The sequence below is a fragment of the Hemicordylus capensis genome, chromosome 2 (assembly GCF_027244095.1).
Source record: "Hemicordylus capensis ecotype Gifberg chromosome 2, rHemCap1.1.pri, whole genome shotgun sequence".
NCBI classification, from domain to species: domain Eukaryota; kingdom Metazoa; phylum Chordata; class Lepidosauria; order Squamata; family Cordylidae; genus Hemicordylus; species Hemicordylus capensis.
The window spans coordinates 221,711,428-221,726,324 of NC_069658.1; the positions used below are offsets into that span (position 1 = coordinate 221,711,428).

Here is a 14,897-nt window from a genome sequence, read left to right on the forward strand (position 1 = left end):
TCATGTGCTGAGCTTCATTGATGGGGGTGAGGAATTTAAAATATTGTCTCTTCTGGACCCACTACAACCTTGCTATGCCTAGACTTCAATGCAGGAACAGTTGTGGGGGTGAGCTGGCTCTCAAGAATTCCAGTATCTTGGAAAGCATTTTTGTGTAACCAGGGGTGTCAAATGCAGACACAGGTGTGGGGGTGCTCTGGGCTCCTTGGAGGAAGAGTGGGATGTTGACATAATGAACAAATTCCCTTAGAGATTCGAACATCATGATGCCACGGAAGAAGGCAAGTGGAGCTGAAGGACGGAAGAGGCGGCGGCTGGAGGCAGAGGAAGCCCAGAGGTCGAGCAGGTTCCTCGAGTCATTCCTTACAAGGCCCGGGACAAGTAGCTCCACACCACCTCCGGCACCACCGCCAGCACAAGTGGAGGAGGAAGTCCAGCCAGATGACGGTGGATCAAGTGCACAGCCAGATGACGGTGGATCAAGTGCACAAGTGGAGGAGGAAGTCCAGCAAGATGAAGAGGCTGCCACAGAGAGTGTGGACGTGACAGGAGGGCAAGCTTCTGCTGATGTCGAGTCTACTGATGAGAGTGAGACTGGACCCGAGAAGGAGGAGGAGGAGGAGGACAGTATGTGCATTGAACCAGTTGCTGACCAAGAGCCTCTAACTCTTAGGCCGGAAGTGATTGAGCGGCATGACATCGGACTTCTGCAGTTTGACCAGGATACTGGAAGACCGATTATCCCTGACACGCTGAGAACAGAAATGATTAAGCTGGGTGCAAAGTTTTTCCAGAACTCTGAGGGGCCTTTCCTACCAACTAGAAACCGTGCGATGAACAAGACTTGGTTCAGGAAGAGATTGGGAAGTGGCCATGGTGAGGAGGTGACTAGTAAGTGGCTGCTCTATTCCCCTTCTAAGAGGTCGGCATTTTGCTTCTGCTGTCTCCTCTTTTCCCGATCAGAGCATCAGTCGACATTGGAGCAGGAAAGTGGATTCAACCACTGGAAAGCACCTGAAAGGATTTGTGTGCATGAGAATGCCAAGAATCATCGGGAGTGCTTCACACAGTGGAAAGAAATGGAAAGAAATATAGCTGGAAACAGAGGACTCATTGATGCGGAACTTCGATCACAGATTGAGAAGGAGAAGCAGAGGTGGCGCGAAATCTTGTCAAGAATCCTTTCCTGCATCAAATACCTTGCAACTCAGAACCTGGCTTTGCGAGGACATAGGGAGTCAATTCATCTAGACAAGGATGACACCAATGTAGGAAATTTCCTTTGCTTAGTGAAATTACTGGCTACTCATGACCCAGTCATGAGAGAACACCTGGCCTATGTGGAAAGTCATCCTGGATCCCCCTCTTATCTCTCACCGGCAGTCCAGAATGAATTCATCCACCTGATGGCATCCACTGTTCGCAAGAGTCTACTGAGAGGCATTTGCAAAGCAAGATACTATGGCCTCATGTTCGACTCGACTCCTGACCTGGCACACCATGAGCAGATGTCACAAGTAGTTCGATATGTAGAAATTGATTATGAGAGTCATACAGTCCGTGTGAGAGAGTCCTTCCTTGGTTTTATCGAGCTAAGCCGGAAGGATGCTGAGAGCTTGACTAAAGACATTTTGGATAAGTTAGAGAAGGACGGAATGGAGCTGAAATATTGTCGGTCACAGTGCTATGACAATGCTGCTGTGATGGCTGGACACAGAAGCGGTGTTGCCCAACGGATACGTGAGAAAAACAACCTGGCTGTGTTTGTGAATTGCGACAATCATTCACTCAACTTGGTGGGTGTACATGCAGCCCAAGAGGATGTGAAGATGGTGACATTTTTTGGAACCATTGATTCCATCTACGTGTTTTTTTCTCGCTCAACACAGCGCTGGCAAAGACTCAAAAACGCCATGCCCGTGTCTCTTAAGTCAGAGTCTGAAACAAGGTGGAGCTCAAGGACGGAAGCAGTGAAGCCAGTCAACAACCACCTGGAGGAGATTCTTCAAGTTCTTCAGGACATGATAGATGATGAAGATGAGAGCAAGGAAAGCAGAAGTGATGCAGAGCAGCTGCGCAGCCACTTGTTGACCTATTGTTTTCTGACTCTTCTAGGTTTCTGGAATAACATCCTCGCTCGAATTGACAGTGTTCAAAAGAGACTGCAGGATCCTAAAATGAACTTCCACAATGCTGCTGTGGATTTGAAAAGCCTCCAGGCTCGTTTTGATGGTGAGAAGTGCTGGTCAGAGAGGCACTCGATGTAGGACATCGTCTCTGTGAAGAATGGGATGTTGACTTTGAAAGACATCCGAGACGGAAAAAACGAATGCCTGGTGAGAAATCAAGAGACGTTGGGTTAACAGCAAGGGAGGAGATGGAAAGAGTCATGAAGGGAACACTCGACCGTCTTAACAGAGAACTGGGCGAAAGGTTCACCCGCCTGCATGACACTGATGCCAAGTTTGGGTTCCTTCTCGATATCGAGGGACTGTGCTACAGTGCTGACAGAGAGAACCTAAAGACGAACTGTGAAAATTTCTGCCAAATGTACAGGACTGATGTTGATGTGCAGCTATATGACGAGATTTTGGACGTCAGAATGTTGCTAGCAGCACGGACCAACATGAGAGTAGCAACACCAGAACAGCTTCTCGAATTTATAGTTGAATATAGAGATGACGCCGCCTTCCCCAACTTCCGCATTGCTCTGCAGATCATGCTGACTGTTGCAGTTTCCGTTGCCAGCTGTGAAAGATCATTCAGCAAGTTAAAGCTGATACTTTCCTGTCTGAGAGCTTCCATGGGTCAAGACAGACTCTGTGATCTTGCTCTGCTGAGCATAGAGAGAGAGGAAACGGACAAAACTAACTTTGATGGCATCATAGACCAATTTGCATCCATGAAAGCAAGGAGGGCCCAGTTATGATTTTAGGTTATATATTTTTGGATATTTATCGCATTTTTGGTTATTTATCGCATTTTTGGTTATTTATTGCATTTTGAATTTTTTTTGTGATTTTTGTGATTTTTAAAATTTTTTAAATAAAAGTTTTCTGAAACATGTGTGTCAGTCAGATGTATGTATGCTGGAGGGGGGGGCGCGGGGGGCGGTGCAATTTCAGTGCTTGCCCCGGGCGCCGTTTTCCCTAGTTACGCCTCTGCACACAACAGCACGATAATAAGAGCAAAATCACCTTCCAGAACTTTGAACCTCCAATTGCAGAGTTTCCAGGAACCTTTCACAACACTGTTATCTCCATCATCCATGGCTACCTCAACTCCTCCTATTTTGGCTTCCTGGATCCAAAGCTCTTCCCCTTTACCAGTGTCCTCACCACAGATGCCCAGCCCTATTTTTCAATTCCATGGATAACATTTGCCCTGTCAATATATCCAGTACTTCCACAGTATTCCCAAAACCCACTAAGCTAGTAACCCAATAAAATAGAGAGATACAAGAGTCTGGCAAATTCAAGTTGGCTTCTACTTGATCACATTGGTATCATGCAGATTTATCTGTTACAGGTAAAACCATCTGTAAGCATCTTGACAGTTTTATGTTCTAGTAAACTTCCCTAGTATCAAAGCCAGACTAATCAGTCATAGTTTCTTGGCTCTTCCTCCCCCTGCCCCCAGTCCACCTTTTGAAGTATGGGAGAACATTAGTCCATCTACAGCCTTTTGGCACCTCCCCCATTCCCTAGCCTTGTCAAAGATGATGGAACAAGCCCTAGGATTCATCCAAACCCAAAGACCTCACTTAAGTACCCCAGGCCCTAGAATCCAGGTCTGACCCAGTTCTACTTCTGACTCCAGCAGACTCTTGTATGTCCCAATCCACTCCAGCAACAACTGGGGTGAGGGCTTGAGGAGCAAGAGGAAGCAACAAGCTTGTATTTCTCTCCTAAAGAAGATATCAAGAAAGCAAACACAGCAAAGAAATAAGAAGAAAGTAAATAAATCACCAAGAAAACAAGAGGGGAAGGAGAAACTAAGATTGTTAGGGCTGGAGATTTTCTAGAGTTTGTTTTCTGGCTGGGTAGAAGTGTTTGTGTCTTTGACCGGAGAGTAGCCTGAGTGGGGGATTCACTCCAGGTGAGTGCCTGCCTCAGCTTGTGGGAGGGCTCACATTCCTGAGCACAGTCATTTTGTCTGATGGTTTTGAATACAAGGGTGAAGGCCTGAGAGCCTAGCCAACACAGCATAGCCAACAGGGATAGCAGACAGGGCACTGGAGTTTTATGGGAGTTTAGCAGGAAGTGTGTGGGGGAGCCTGAAACAAGAGAAGCTCAGAGAGACAGAAAGGAATGCAGACAAGACCTTCAGGGATGTGGTAGAGGCATCCCATTCCAAAGCTAGCTCCTCTACTGTCAGGGAGAATGAAGGACGAAGAAAGTCTGAGGAAGAGGGAAATGCTCCTTTAGAAGGAACCCCTTCCATGGACGATGAGCCCATATCCTCTCACACAGGGGATACTCCTCCAGGGTGGCTGCCTCCTTGTAGTGGACAATTCAATCATTAGAGGTATAGAGAGATGGGTTTGTGACCCGTTGACAGCACAGTGACTCGCCCGGCAGATGCGAAGTTTGCAGACATCACACAGTGTCTAGATAGGCTGTTAGGCAGAGCTGGAGAGGAGATAGCTGTCATGGTGCAAGTTGGCACCAATGAAGTGGGGAAATGTAGTCGGGAGGTCTTGGAAGCAAATTTAGGCTGATAGGTAGCATACTGAAGTCCAGGACCCTCAAGATAGCATTATCAGAAATGCTACCTGTTCCACAAGCAGGTTCAATGAAATAGGCAGAGCTGAGGAGTCTCAATGTGTGGATGAGACGTTGGTGCTGGGAAGGAGGGGGTTTAGATTTGTTAGGCACTGGGATACATTTGGGGGCAAGCAAAGTCTCTACAAAAGTGACATGCAGCACTTGAACCAAGATGGAACCAGACTGCTGGTGCTTAAAATAAAAAAGGCTGCAGAGCAGCTTTTAAAATGATGCCTGGGGAATAGACAACAGGAGCTGGACAGTATCCGGTTTGGCAAATGCCATCCCTTAAAGTGCGAAGGTTCAAAGGATTCAGATAAAACAGAAGGGGACAGAGCAGAACCACATCAAGAGCAGACAGAAGGCTGTTCCAGCTGGTCAAAAAGTCAAATGAAAGATAGCATACATCGGGTGAGAGATTCAGCGTATAGGTGCTTATATGCCAATGCCAGAAACCTCCAAGCCAAGATGGGTGAGCTAGAGTGCTTGGTTGCCAACCCAGAAATAGTGGGCATGACAGAAACATGGTAGAACAGTGAGAACCAGTGGGACACTGTTATCCCTGGATATAAACTCTATAGAAAGGACAGGGAGGGGCCCAATGGAGGTGAGTAGTACTCTATGTTAAGGAATGGATAGAATCTGACAAGAAAAGCTAGGAGAACCAGAGTCCTCCACAGAAACCCTGTGGGTGACAATACAAGGCCTGAAAGGAGATGTGCTGCTGGGGACATTCTATCGCCCTCCAGATCAAAACACTGACAGTGAATGAGAGTTGCAGGAGGAAATCAGGGAGGCGTCAAGGAGAGGCAGGGCTGTAATAATGGGTGACTTCAATTACCCACACATAGACTGGGTAAATTCACAGTCAGGTAATGACAATGAGGTCATCAAATTTCTAGATATGCTGAATGTGCCCTAGAACAGCTGGTCCTGGAACCAACCAGAGAGAAGGCAACCTTGGACTTAATCCTGAGGGGCACCCAGGACCTGGTACGGGATGTCAGTGTCATCGACCCTTTAAGGAACAGTGATCATAGTGCCATCAAATTCAGCATACATGTTGGGAGAGAATCACCAAGAAAGTCTAACAGACATTTTGAATTTCAGAAGAGGAAACTTCTCCAAAATGAGGAATATGGTGAAAAGAAAGCTGAAAGGGAAAATCAGGAGATTCACTTCACTCCAGAGTGCATGGAGTTACACAAAACCACAATACTAGAAGCCCAGTTAGATTGTATACCCAAAAGGAGGAAAAGTAACACTAAGTCCGGGAAGATGCCAGCATAGCTAACAGGTACTGTCAAGGAAGCCATAAAAGGGAAGAAGACTTCCTTCCAAAATTGGAAGGCCTGTCCAAATGAAGAGAACAGAAAGGAACACAAACTCTGGCCAAAAAAAAATGCAAGGCGACAATAAGGGAGAAAAAGAGAGTTTGGGGAACATTTAGCTAAAAGCATCAATGGGGATAACAAAAACTTCTTTAAATACATCAGAAGCAGAAAACCTGCCAGGAAGGTAGTTGGACCGTTAGACAAAGAGGGAGTGAAAGGGATTAATTAAGGAGGATATGGAGGCTGCCAAGAAGCTAAATGAGTTCTTTGTGTCTGTCTTCACGGCAGAGGATACCAAGCATATACCTGTTCCTGAACCAGGCTTCTAAGGGATGGAGGCTAGAGAACTGAGTGAGATAGAAGTGATGAGAGATGATGTTCTAAACTGTCTGGAAAAACTGAAAACTAACAAATCACCAGGGCCAGATGGCATCCATCCAAGAGTCCTCAAAGAACTCAAATGTGAAATTGCCAACCTCCTTGCTATAAAATATAACTTATCCCTACAATCAGGCTCTGTACCAGAAGACTGGAGAGTAGCAAATGTTAACACCGATTTTCAAAAAGGGATCCAGGGGTGATCCGGGAATTACAGGCCAGTTAGCTTAACATCCGTTCCAGGCAAATTGATGGAAAGCATCCTCAAGGATAAAATTGTAAAGTACCTAGAAGAACAGGCCCTGCTGGGAGTGAACCAGCATGGCTTCCGCAAAGGTAAATCTTGCCTGACCAAACTTTTGGAGTTCTTTGAGTATCAACAAGTGTGTGGATCAAGGTGATCCAGTTGACATAGTATACCTGGACTTCCAAAAAGCTTTTGACAAAATTCTTGATCAACGACTCCTGAGGAAACTTAGCGGTATTGGATAAGGGGACAAGTATAAGTGTGGATTGCTAACTGGTTGAAAGAAAGGAAACAGAGGATAGGTATAAATGGAGAGTTTTCACAATAGAGGGAAGTAAGAAGTGGGGTCCCCCAGGGATCTGTACCAGGACCGGTGCTTTTTAATTTATTCATAAATGATCTAGAAGCAGAGGTAAGCAGCAAGGTGGCCAAATTTGCAGAAGATACCAAACTCTTCTGGTTAGTGAAATCCAAAACGGATTGTGAGGAGCTCCAAAAGGATCTCTCCAAACTGGAGGAGTGGGTGACAAAGAGGCAAATGCAGTTCTATGTTGGCAAGTGTAAAGTGATGCACATCAGGACGAAGAACCCCAACTTCAAGTATATGCTGATGGGATCTGTCGGTGCCTGACAATGAGACGGATCTTAGGGTCGTGGTGGACAGCTCATTGAAAGTGTCGACTCAATGTGCAGAAGCTGTGAAAAAGGCCAATTCTATGCTAGCGATCATTAGGAATGGGATTGAAAATGAAACGGCTAATATTATCATGCCCTTATACAAAACTATGGTTCGGCCACATTTGGAGTACTGTGTACAATTCTGGTCACCACATCTTAAGAAAGACATTGTTGAATTGGAAAAGGTGCAGAAGAGGGAAACCAAGATGATCAGGGGCCTAGAGCACCTTTCTTATGAGGCAAGACTACAACACCTGGGGCTTTTTAGTTTAGAAAAAAGACGACTGCGGGGAGACATGATAGAGGTCTATAAAATCATGCATGGTTGGTGTGGAGAAAGTGGATAGAGAGAAATTCTTCTCCCTCTCCCATAAATAACACTAGAACCAGGGGTCATCCCATGAAATTGATTGCCAGGAAATCTAGGACCAACTAACGGAAGTACTTTTTCATACAACGCATAATCAACTTGTGAAATTCTCTGCCATGAGATGTGGTGACAGCCAACAACCTGGAAGGCTTTAAGAGGGATTTGGATAACTTCATGGAGGAGAGATCTATCATCGGCTGCTAGTTGGAGGGCTACAGGCCACCTCCAGCCTCAAAGGCAGGATGCCTCTGATTACCAGTTGTGGGGGAGTAACAGCAGGAGAGAGGGCATGCCCTCAACTTCTGCCTGTGGCTTCCGGCGGCATCTGGTGGGCCACTGTGCGAAACAGGATGCTGGACTAGATGGGCCTCCTTGGGGCTGATCCAGCAAGGCTATTCTTATGAGGCGCAAGCAGGCTAATTTGAGGACTGTCTCATTTGAACCTAATTGGGTACAGTTGCAGTGAGTGACACACATGAGGCACCTCAATGGGATAGGTTGTGATGAAGTCATCCACACTGATTCAAGATGGTGGATGCATAAACATTTGAGGTGCAAGAGACCTAACTTGTGGGCCTTGATCTGAACCCAATTTAGTTCAGTTGGTGTTGACAGTGAAAGGAAAGTAAGCGGATTAGTTCTTACTAGAACAATTAATGTTGCGATTCTCTTTATTTAGCAGGTGGAGAATAATTGGCCCTATCCATCCCCAGCACAGCACACCTCCAGTTACTGTTGCTGCTCTCTATCTTATTTCTTTTTAGACTGTAAGCCCTTTGGAGTCAGAAATCCTTCCTATCTTCTCTATATTTAATTCTCCCTAACTTACCCGTCACTAATCTCATGGGTGGCAACTCTCGCAAGAGCAGCTGCCTGGGGATAACACACAGGGATAGGAAACAATGGTGGCGGCAGACCAGCCTGGCCCAGCCGCCTGCTGGGAAGTGGTGGTGGGCTGGCTTTCCGGCTGGCCTGCAAGCTAGAAAGCGTGGGGTGGGGGCGAAAGGAAACAGGCCAGCCCGTTGGAAAGCGCGTGGGGAGAGAAGTGAGCAGCCAGCCAGAAAGCCGGGCATGCTGGCATGGTGAGGAACAGCGGTGGTGGGTAGGCCGGAAGGAGGTGCAGATGTGCTCTGTGCCCGGCCCAGCTAGTTTATTTATTATTACCCTATGGAAACTGTTTTGGAAACCTTTGTTGAAAAGCAGTATATAAATATTTGATGTTGTCCATTTTGGCTAACAGCAAAGACTAATATGAGCTCTGATGTTTATAAAATATGTGAGCCTTTCTACATGGTCATATTTTCAGTAGATTAAATGCACATTTGCTACTCTGTGGCATGCAGAATGTCTTCCCCACAAGGTTGCGCTAATGTTGTAGGGACATTGTATTATTGTAGCACAGAGTGTGCTATATTTTGTACCTGGGAAAATGACATGCAGTAGATAAGCAGGGCTGTTGCTATCACTTCTGCCCTGTGTCACAAACTGACTAATAAGCAGTTCCGGCGCGTCCATTAAGGCGAACTAGGCAGTTGCCTAGGGCGCCAAAATGGAGGGGGCGCTGGCCAGCCTGCCGCCCCCCCACCCCGTGCCGCTCCTTTTCTTTCACGCGCCACACAGCCTGCTGGCGCCCGCCCACTTCTCTTTACCCGCAGCCCGCCCTCCGGAGGCCGAGGCAGGCGATGCTGCTGTGCTGCTCGTGCCTCGTGCGCAGGCGCAGCAGCAGACCGCAGTTTGGAGTCGCGAGCGGAGGTGCTGGGCTGCTGGCGGAGCTGCGGGCTGGTCGGACAACGAGGTAATAAGGCGGCGGCGCCATGCCAGGAGGCGGTGGGGGCCTCATCAAGGCCACCTGGGGCCAGGGGCGGCGGGTGAGGGGGAAGGCGTGGCAGCAGGGGCCTGGCCGTGGGCGGGCGCACGGGCTGTGGCGCGGCCCGGGGACTCCGCGGGGAGAGGCTTTTGGGCATTCTTAAATATGGTTATTTTCCAAGGGAATTATGGCTGACAGGAAAAAACCATCTGGAGCTCAGTTCCGCAAACGAAAGGCAGAAAGAGCCAAGGAAGACGCCAAGCAAGAGGTGTTCTTCCAGAAATACCTTTGTAAAACAAGTACAGAACAAAAAGATGACAGTACCATTGGTGAAACTAAAACTGAGAAAACTCCTAGTACAAGTGGTATTGGTCTTACTACAAGTGGTATTAATTCTGAGGACAAAGTCTCTCAGTCTGGAGATATTCCAGTGGAACACACAGAGGAAACTGAGGATTTTGAGGAAACTGAGAGTACTGCAATTACTACAAAACACGTTGGTATTGTGCCTAGCTTGGATTACAGTGACCCTGCTAACTGGCCTAACTATTGCAGTGAAAATTTGCGACAGCTTATTGTTCAGCATGGCCCACGGCAGATTGTATCATATAAATTTCCAAAAGACTCCCAAAAAAGAAAATTCTCTCCTGTCTATTACAAGAGGAAACTGGCAAATGGTGAAGAAATGTGCCGTCATTGGCTGATATATTCTACCTCAAAAGATGTGGTTTTTTGTTTTTGCTGTAGGCTGTTCAGCAAAAGAGATGGTGGAGCAACAGCTTTACAAGACCCAGGTTCAAAAGACTGGAAGAACATTGGAGCAATTCTGTCGGCACATGAGAGGAGTACTCTCCATCTATACAGTTACCAGGCGTGGAGAGAACTTGAATTGCGCTTACAGAAAGGAAAAACAATTGATAATATCAACCAACAGAAAATAAGGGAAGAAGAGCAATATTGCCGACAAGTCTTGGAACGCTTGATTGCTGCGGTCAGATTTCTTGGCATGCAAAAACATGGCATTTCGTGGTACAACTGAAAAGTTGTACAGTGAGAACAATGGAAATTTCTTGAAGCTTGTTGAATTTTTTGGCTCTTTTTGACCCTGTCATGACTGAACATGTGCGCAGAGTTAAAGATGAAGAAACTATGGTTCACTACTTAGGAAAAGAGATCCAAAATGAGCTTATAGAGCTTCTAGCAACTTCCATAAAACAGAACACTTTTAGCACGTATAAACTCCGCCAAATACTACTCAGTTATTTTGGACTGTACACCTGATGTTAGTCATACTGAACAAATGACTATGATTGTACGTTTTGTCGATGTAATCATGCCATCAGATACTGAAACATCTGAGCTTGAGGTTACAATAAAAGAACATTTCTTGGGATTTGTTCCTCTAAAGAAGACTACTGGTGCCTTTATGGCAGAAACTCTTCTTTGGCTGCTTGAGCAAATGGGATTACCACTTGAGAATCTGCGTGGTCAAGGTTATGATAATGGGAGTAACATGAGAGGTAAAGAACATGGAATACAAAAGAGAGTTCTTGATATAAATCCACATGCCTTTTTCGTGCCGTGCAGTGCGCACTCTCTCAATTTGGTTGTCAATGATGCTGCTAAGAGTTGCTGGGAAGCAACAGGCTTCTTCATGTTGGCTGAACAGATCTATAATTATTTCTCTGCATCAACTCAGCATTGGCAAATACTAACTAGCCATGTACCTACCATTACTGTTAAGCCTTTGAGTCAAACAAGATGGGAGAGTCAGATTGATGCTTTGAAACCACTGAGATATCATCTTGGTAGTATATATGATGCTTTAATGGAGATCTATAATGAACCACACCCACATAAAACAACAAGTGAATCTCTTGTTGTAGCTAAAGGTCTTGCTGAAGGCATTAATTAGTAAGTTCAAGTTTGTGGTATCCCTTGTTGTATGGTACAACATGCTTTTTGAAATAAATCTGACAAGCAAACTACTACAAAATAAAGAAACTGATTTAAGTTCAGCTACAAGTCAATTACAAGTAACCAAGAATTATCTTGTGGGCTGTAGGTGTGATGATGGTTTTGAACAAGTTTTGATAGATGCTAGTGTGATTGCAAAGGAGTTAGAAATATTACCAAACTTTGAGACAGAACAATTTAGACAAAGGAGAAAGAAAAAACAGTTTGGGTATGAGGCCCCAGATGAGGCTCCACAAAATCCAAAGCAAAAATTCAAAGTGGATTTCTATTATGCTATTTTAGATATGGCCATTCAATCTGTTGAAGAGAGATTCCAACGACTACAACACTATAATTCCGTATTTGGCTTCCTGTATGATATATACAGCATCAACAAAAAATGTACTGAAGATGTACGAAAGGCCTGCAAGACTTTGGAGCAGTCCTTGACACACAATGAAAACAAAGATATTGATGCTGAAGATCTGTGCTGTGAACTTCAAGCAGTTGCTCGAAGGCTTCCAGAGTCTATGCCACCACAAAAAGTACTTCTCTTCATACTACAACACAAAATCCAGAATAGTGTGCCTAATGTTTTTGTTTCTCTTAGGATCCTTCTCACACTTCCAGTGTCAGTGGCAAGTGGTGAACGCAGTTTTTCAAAACTCAAACTTATAAAAACACACATACGCTCAACTATGCTCCAAAAGAGACTAGTTGGTTTGGCAACTATATCAATCGAACATGCTGAAGCATCAGCACTTGACCTGAAGGAACTGTTAACAAAATTTGCAAAGGAAAAGGCACGTAAAATAAGATTTTGATTTGCTTGAAATTGAAACATTAAAGAGACTTAAATTTCAGCATCACATTTAACATTTTTCAAAGTGATTTCTGTGCTAAAACTGTGTTCTGTTTGAGAAAATAAATCAGAAATTGTTTTATGACTTGTTTTCACAATTTTTAAAAAATACATTAACAATTTCAAATTCTGTGCTTTTCATTCTTCCTATAATACATCTGTGTTTGAAATATGATTGGCCGGGGGGGGGGAGCGCCAGAAGGTGATCTCGCCTAGGGCGCAAAAAACCCTAGCACCGGCCCTGCTAATAAGTTATATGTAGTCACTCTGTTACCCAAGGAGCTGGTTGCCTCTGCTTATGATTTATTGGTTAAAGTAAGTCTTTAAGAGAAGGTTTTAGAGTGTTTCTTACTTTGTCAGCTGGGCTCCACCCAGGAAAAAGGTAGTTTTGAATTAGATTTCTCAGTAGTGAAGCAACTGAAGCAGCTGATTGAATCTCAATTTTATACATTAAAGCAAATGTAGCCAGACTTCAAGTAACTAAGAACAAGATAAAAGATGGGAAAGGTTAAACAGTTTACTTCTGAAATAAAAAGCTCAGTAAGTAGGTCGTACTTTGGCGGGGTAGTATGTTTCAGGGCTGTTCTCCAACCTAGTCAGAACTAAAGAGTGAGATGCTCTTTCGTTCTGGGACTAGTAGTTCTCTTGCTCCTAGTACAAACTGCTTCTCATGCAAAGAGTTAAAAACACACCCTAACAAAACCAGCCTGAAATATCAGATTGAAATTAATGTATTCTTGAAATCTGAAACCGAGTAACACCAATTCATTCAAAAACATCTACGAGAGTTCAATCCTAAATTTGGTTTCACAAAGACATGCACACCTACTGGAACTATATCTGGATCCTTAACAAACATAAAATGTATTGCATATAAGGAGATAGATTCAAAAAAGACTATTTCCATCTTGCTCACTCCCTGCCCTGTTCCATTTCCCTCTTCCCACCAGTGACTAGGCAGAACAGCCAACAGCTGTGTTCAGTTTCCCTTCTGAAGTTCAACAGAGCAAAACAAACAAACTTTGTTAACCTCCATTAAGGAGGAGGAGGTAAACTTTGTTAACCTCCAGAAGGCCATCAGCATTTATTAAGAGAGGAAGAAGCTTTGCAGAGCCACTACGAGGAATCAGCAGCTCAACAGGTTGGAAAGGACAACAGTCCCACAGCAACGAGATTGTTTAATTACTGTTTTATGATGTTTTAACTGTTAGTTGTTTTATAATTTGTGTTAATTGTTAATTGATTTTAATGGTTTTGTTTTTAATTGTAAACGGCCCTGAGCCATTTTGGAAGAGCGGTATAAAAATCGAATAAATAAAAAATAAGTGCCAGTAGCTACTGTAGCACACACCAAGAAACCAACCAGTGTCCCCGGCCCAAGGAAATTAGAGATAACCACAGTGGGTTGGAATGCAGATAGCAAAAGCATAATTCCCAGAGTAGGGCACCACCTACTGTCTAGCCATCTGTGTAGTCTTTCACTTAATGGAAAAAGCCACCTGCTTGCAATGAGAAACCCTGCATTCCAGGCCAGCATTTCCTACACTGTGTTGTACTAAGAAGCTGATATAGCCTACTAGCACTCACTTTTTGCAATAATAGCCTGCTCAGACCCCTGGAAAGCTCACAAGCACACCATTAAGCAACAACCTGTGCCTATTGTGAAATCTTGATTTGTTTAGCGGCATTGTTTTTAAATTCTAAATTCAGTGTAGTAGCCCAGTAGTCTTGTGTGGAATTTTATTTCACTACTTAATTATTTTGCAAAAAAAGAGTATGTATTCTTGCATGCCGATATTTCTCTCCAAAATGATGCACTTATTTGTCTGTGAATTGTTGTATACAAATATTTCTACCACAGTGGTTAAAAAATGGTTATCCAACATACTACTTATGAAAATGTACAAATCAGTTTTTAACTACCACTTGCATTGTGGTTTAAAAAATGGGTAAGAACTGTAAAGCTTTAATTTAGATCTCCATACAGGAGGTATTCTTCAGCCTCAATTGCACTGTGATGTTTCATGGTCCCAACTTGTAACATATTGTAAACGGCAGCAAATAATCAGCACTGGGATCTCCTTGTGTCCTCCAATTTTGCTGAACCAGAAACTAACTGCCTAGGTGCATCTTCTGTTAATGCTTATGTACAAAAATCACTGAACCACTATTTTTGCTACTGCTGTATTCCTATACAGCCAAGTTGAAATATTTATTTTGAAACTGATATCTTGCTCACCCGAAGATTGTTTTCATTTTCATGATTCATCGCACACGTGTGTGTGCGCATGTGTGTGTGTGTTTGGGCAAGCGTTTCTATAATGCACCTAGGATGGTAGCCCTATAACTTGGAACTGAAAAAAAGAAAGCCAATGTGGGTGAGCCACACTGTACTCAAATACATTTAGTATCCAGACCTGAATAAAATACATATATTGTATTAAAAAGAAAAAACATAAGTATCGATCTCAGTAATTTTATATAATCAGTTTCAAGAGG

The 14,897-nt window shown here is 44.2% G+C and overlaps 1 protein-coding gene across 3 annotated transcripts in view; it reads left to right on the forward strand.

Moving 5' to 3' along the window:
* The window catches only part of GALNT4 (polypeptide N-acetylgalactosaminyltransferase 4), a 29,410-nt gene extending 15,844 nt beyond the window's left edge, over window positions 1-13,566 (forward strand). For 2 of the 3 annotated variants that reach the window (XM_053298892.1, XM_053298893.1), the window contains one exon: window positions 13,349-13,566. Coding sequence is in view for 1 of the 3 variants with exons in the window: in XM_053298887.1 (XP_053154862.1) it covers window positions 264-2,267 (2,004 nt within the window). In the remaining 2 variants the exon portion in view is untranslated. Of the gene's footprint in view, window positions 1-250; window positions 3,063-13,348 lie in introns of those variants that run through there. The other variant, XM_053298887.1, reaches the window with a different exon arrangement.
* The last annotated feature ends 1,331 nt before the right edge of the window (window positions 13,567-14,897 follow it).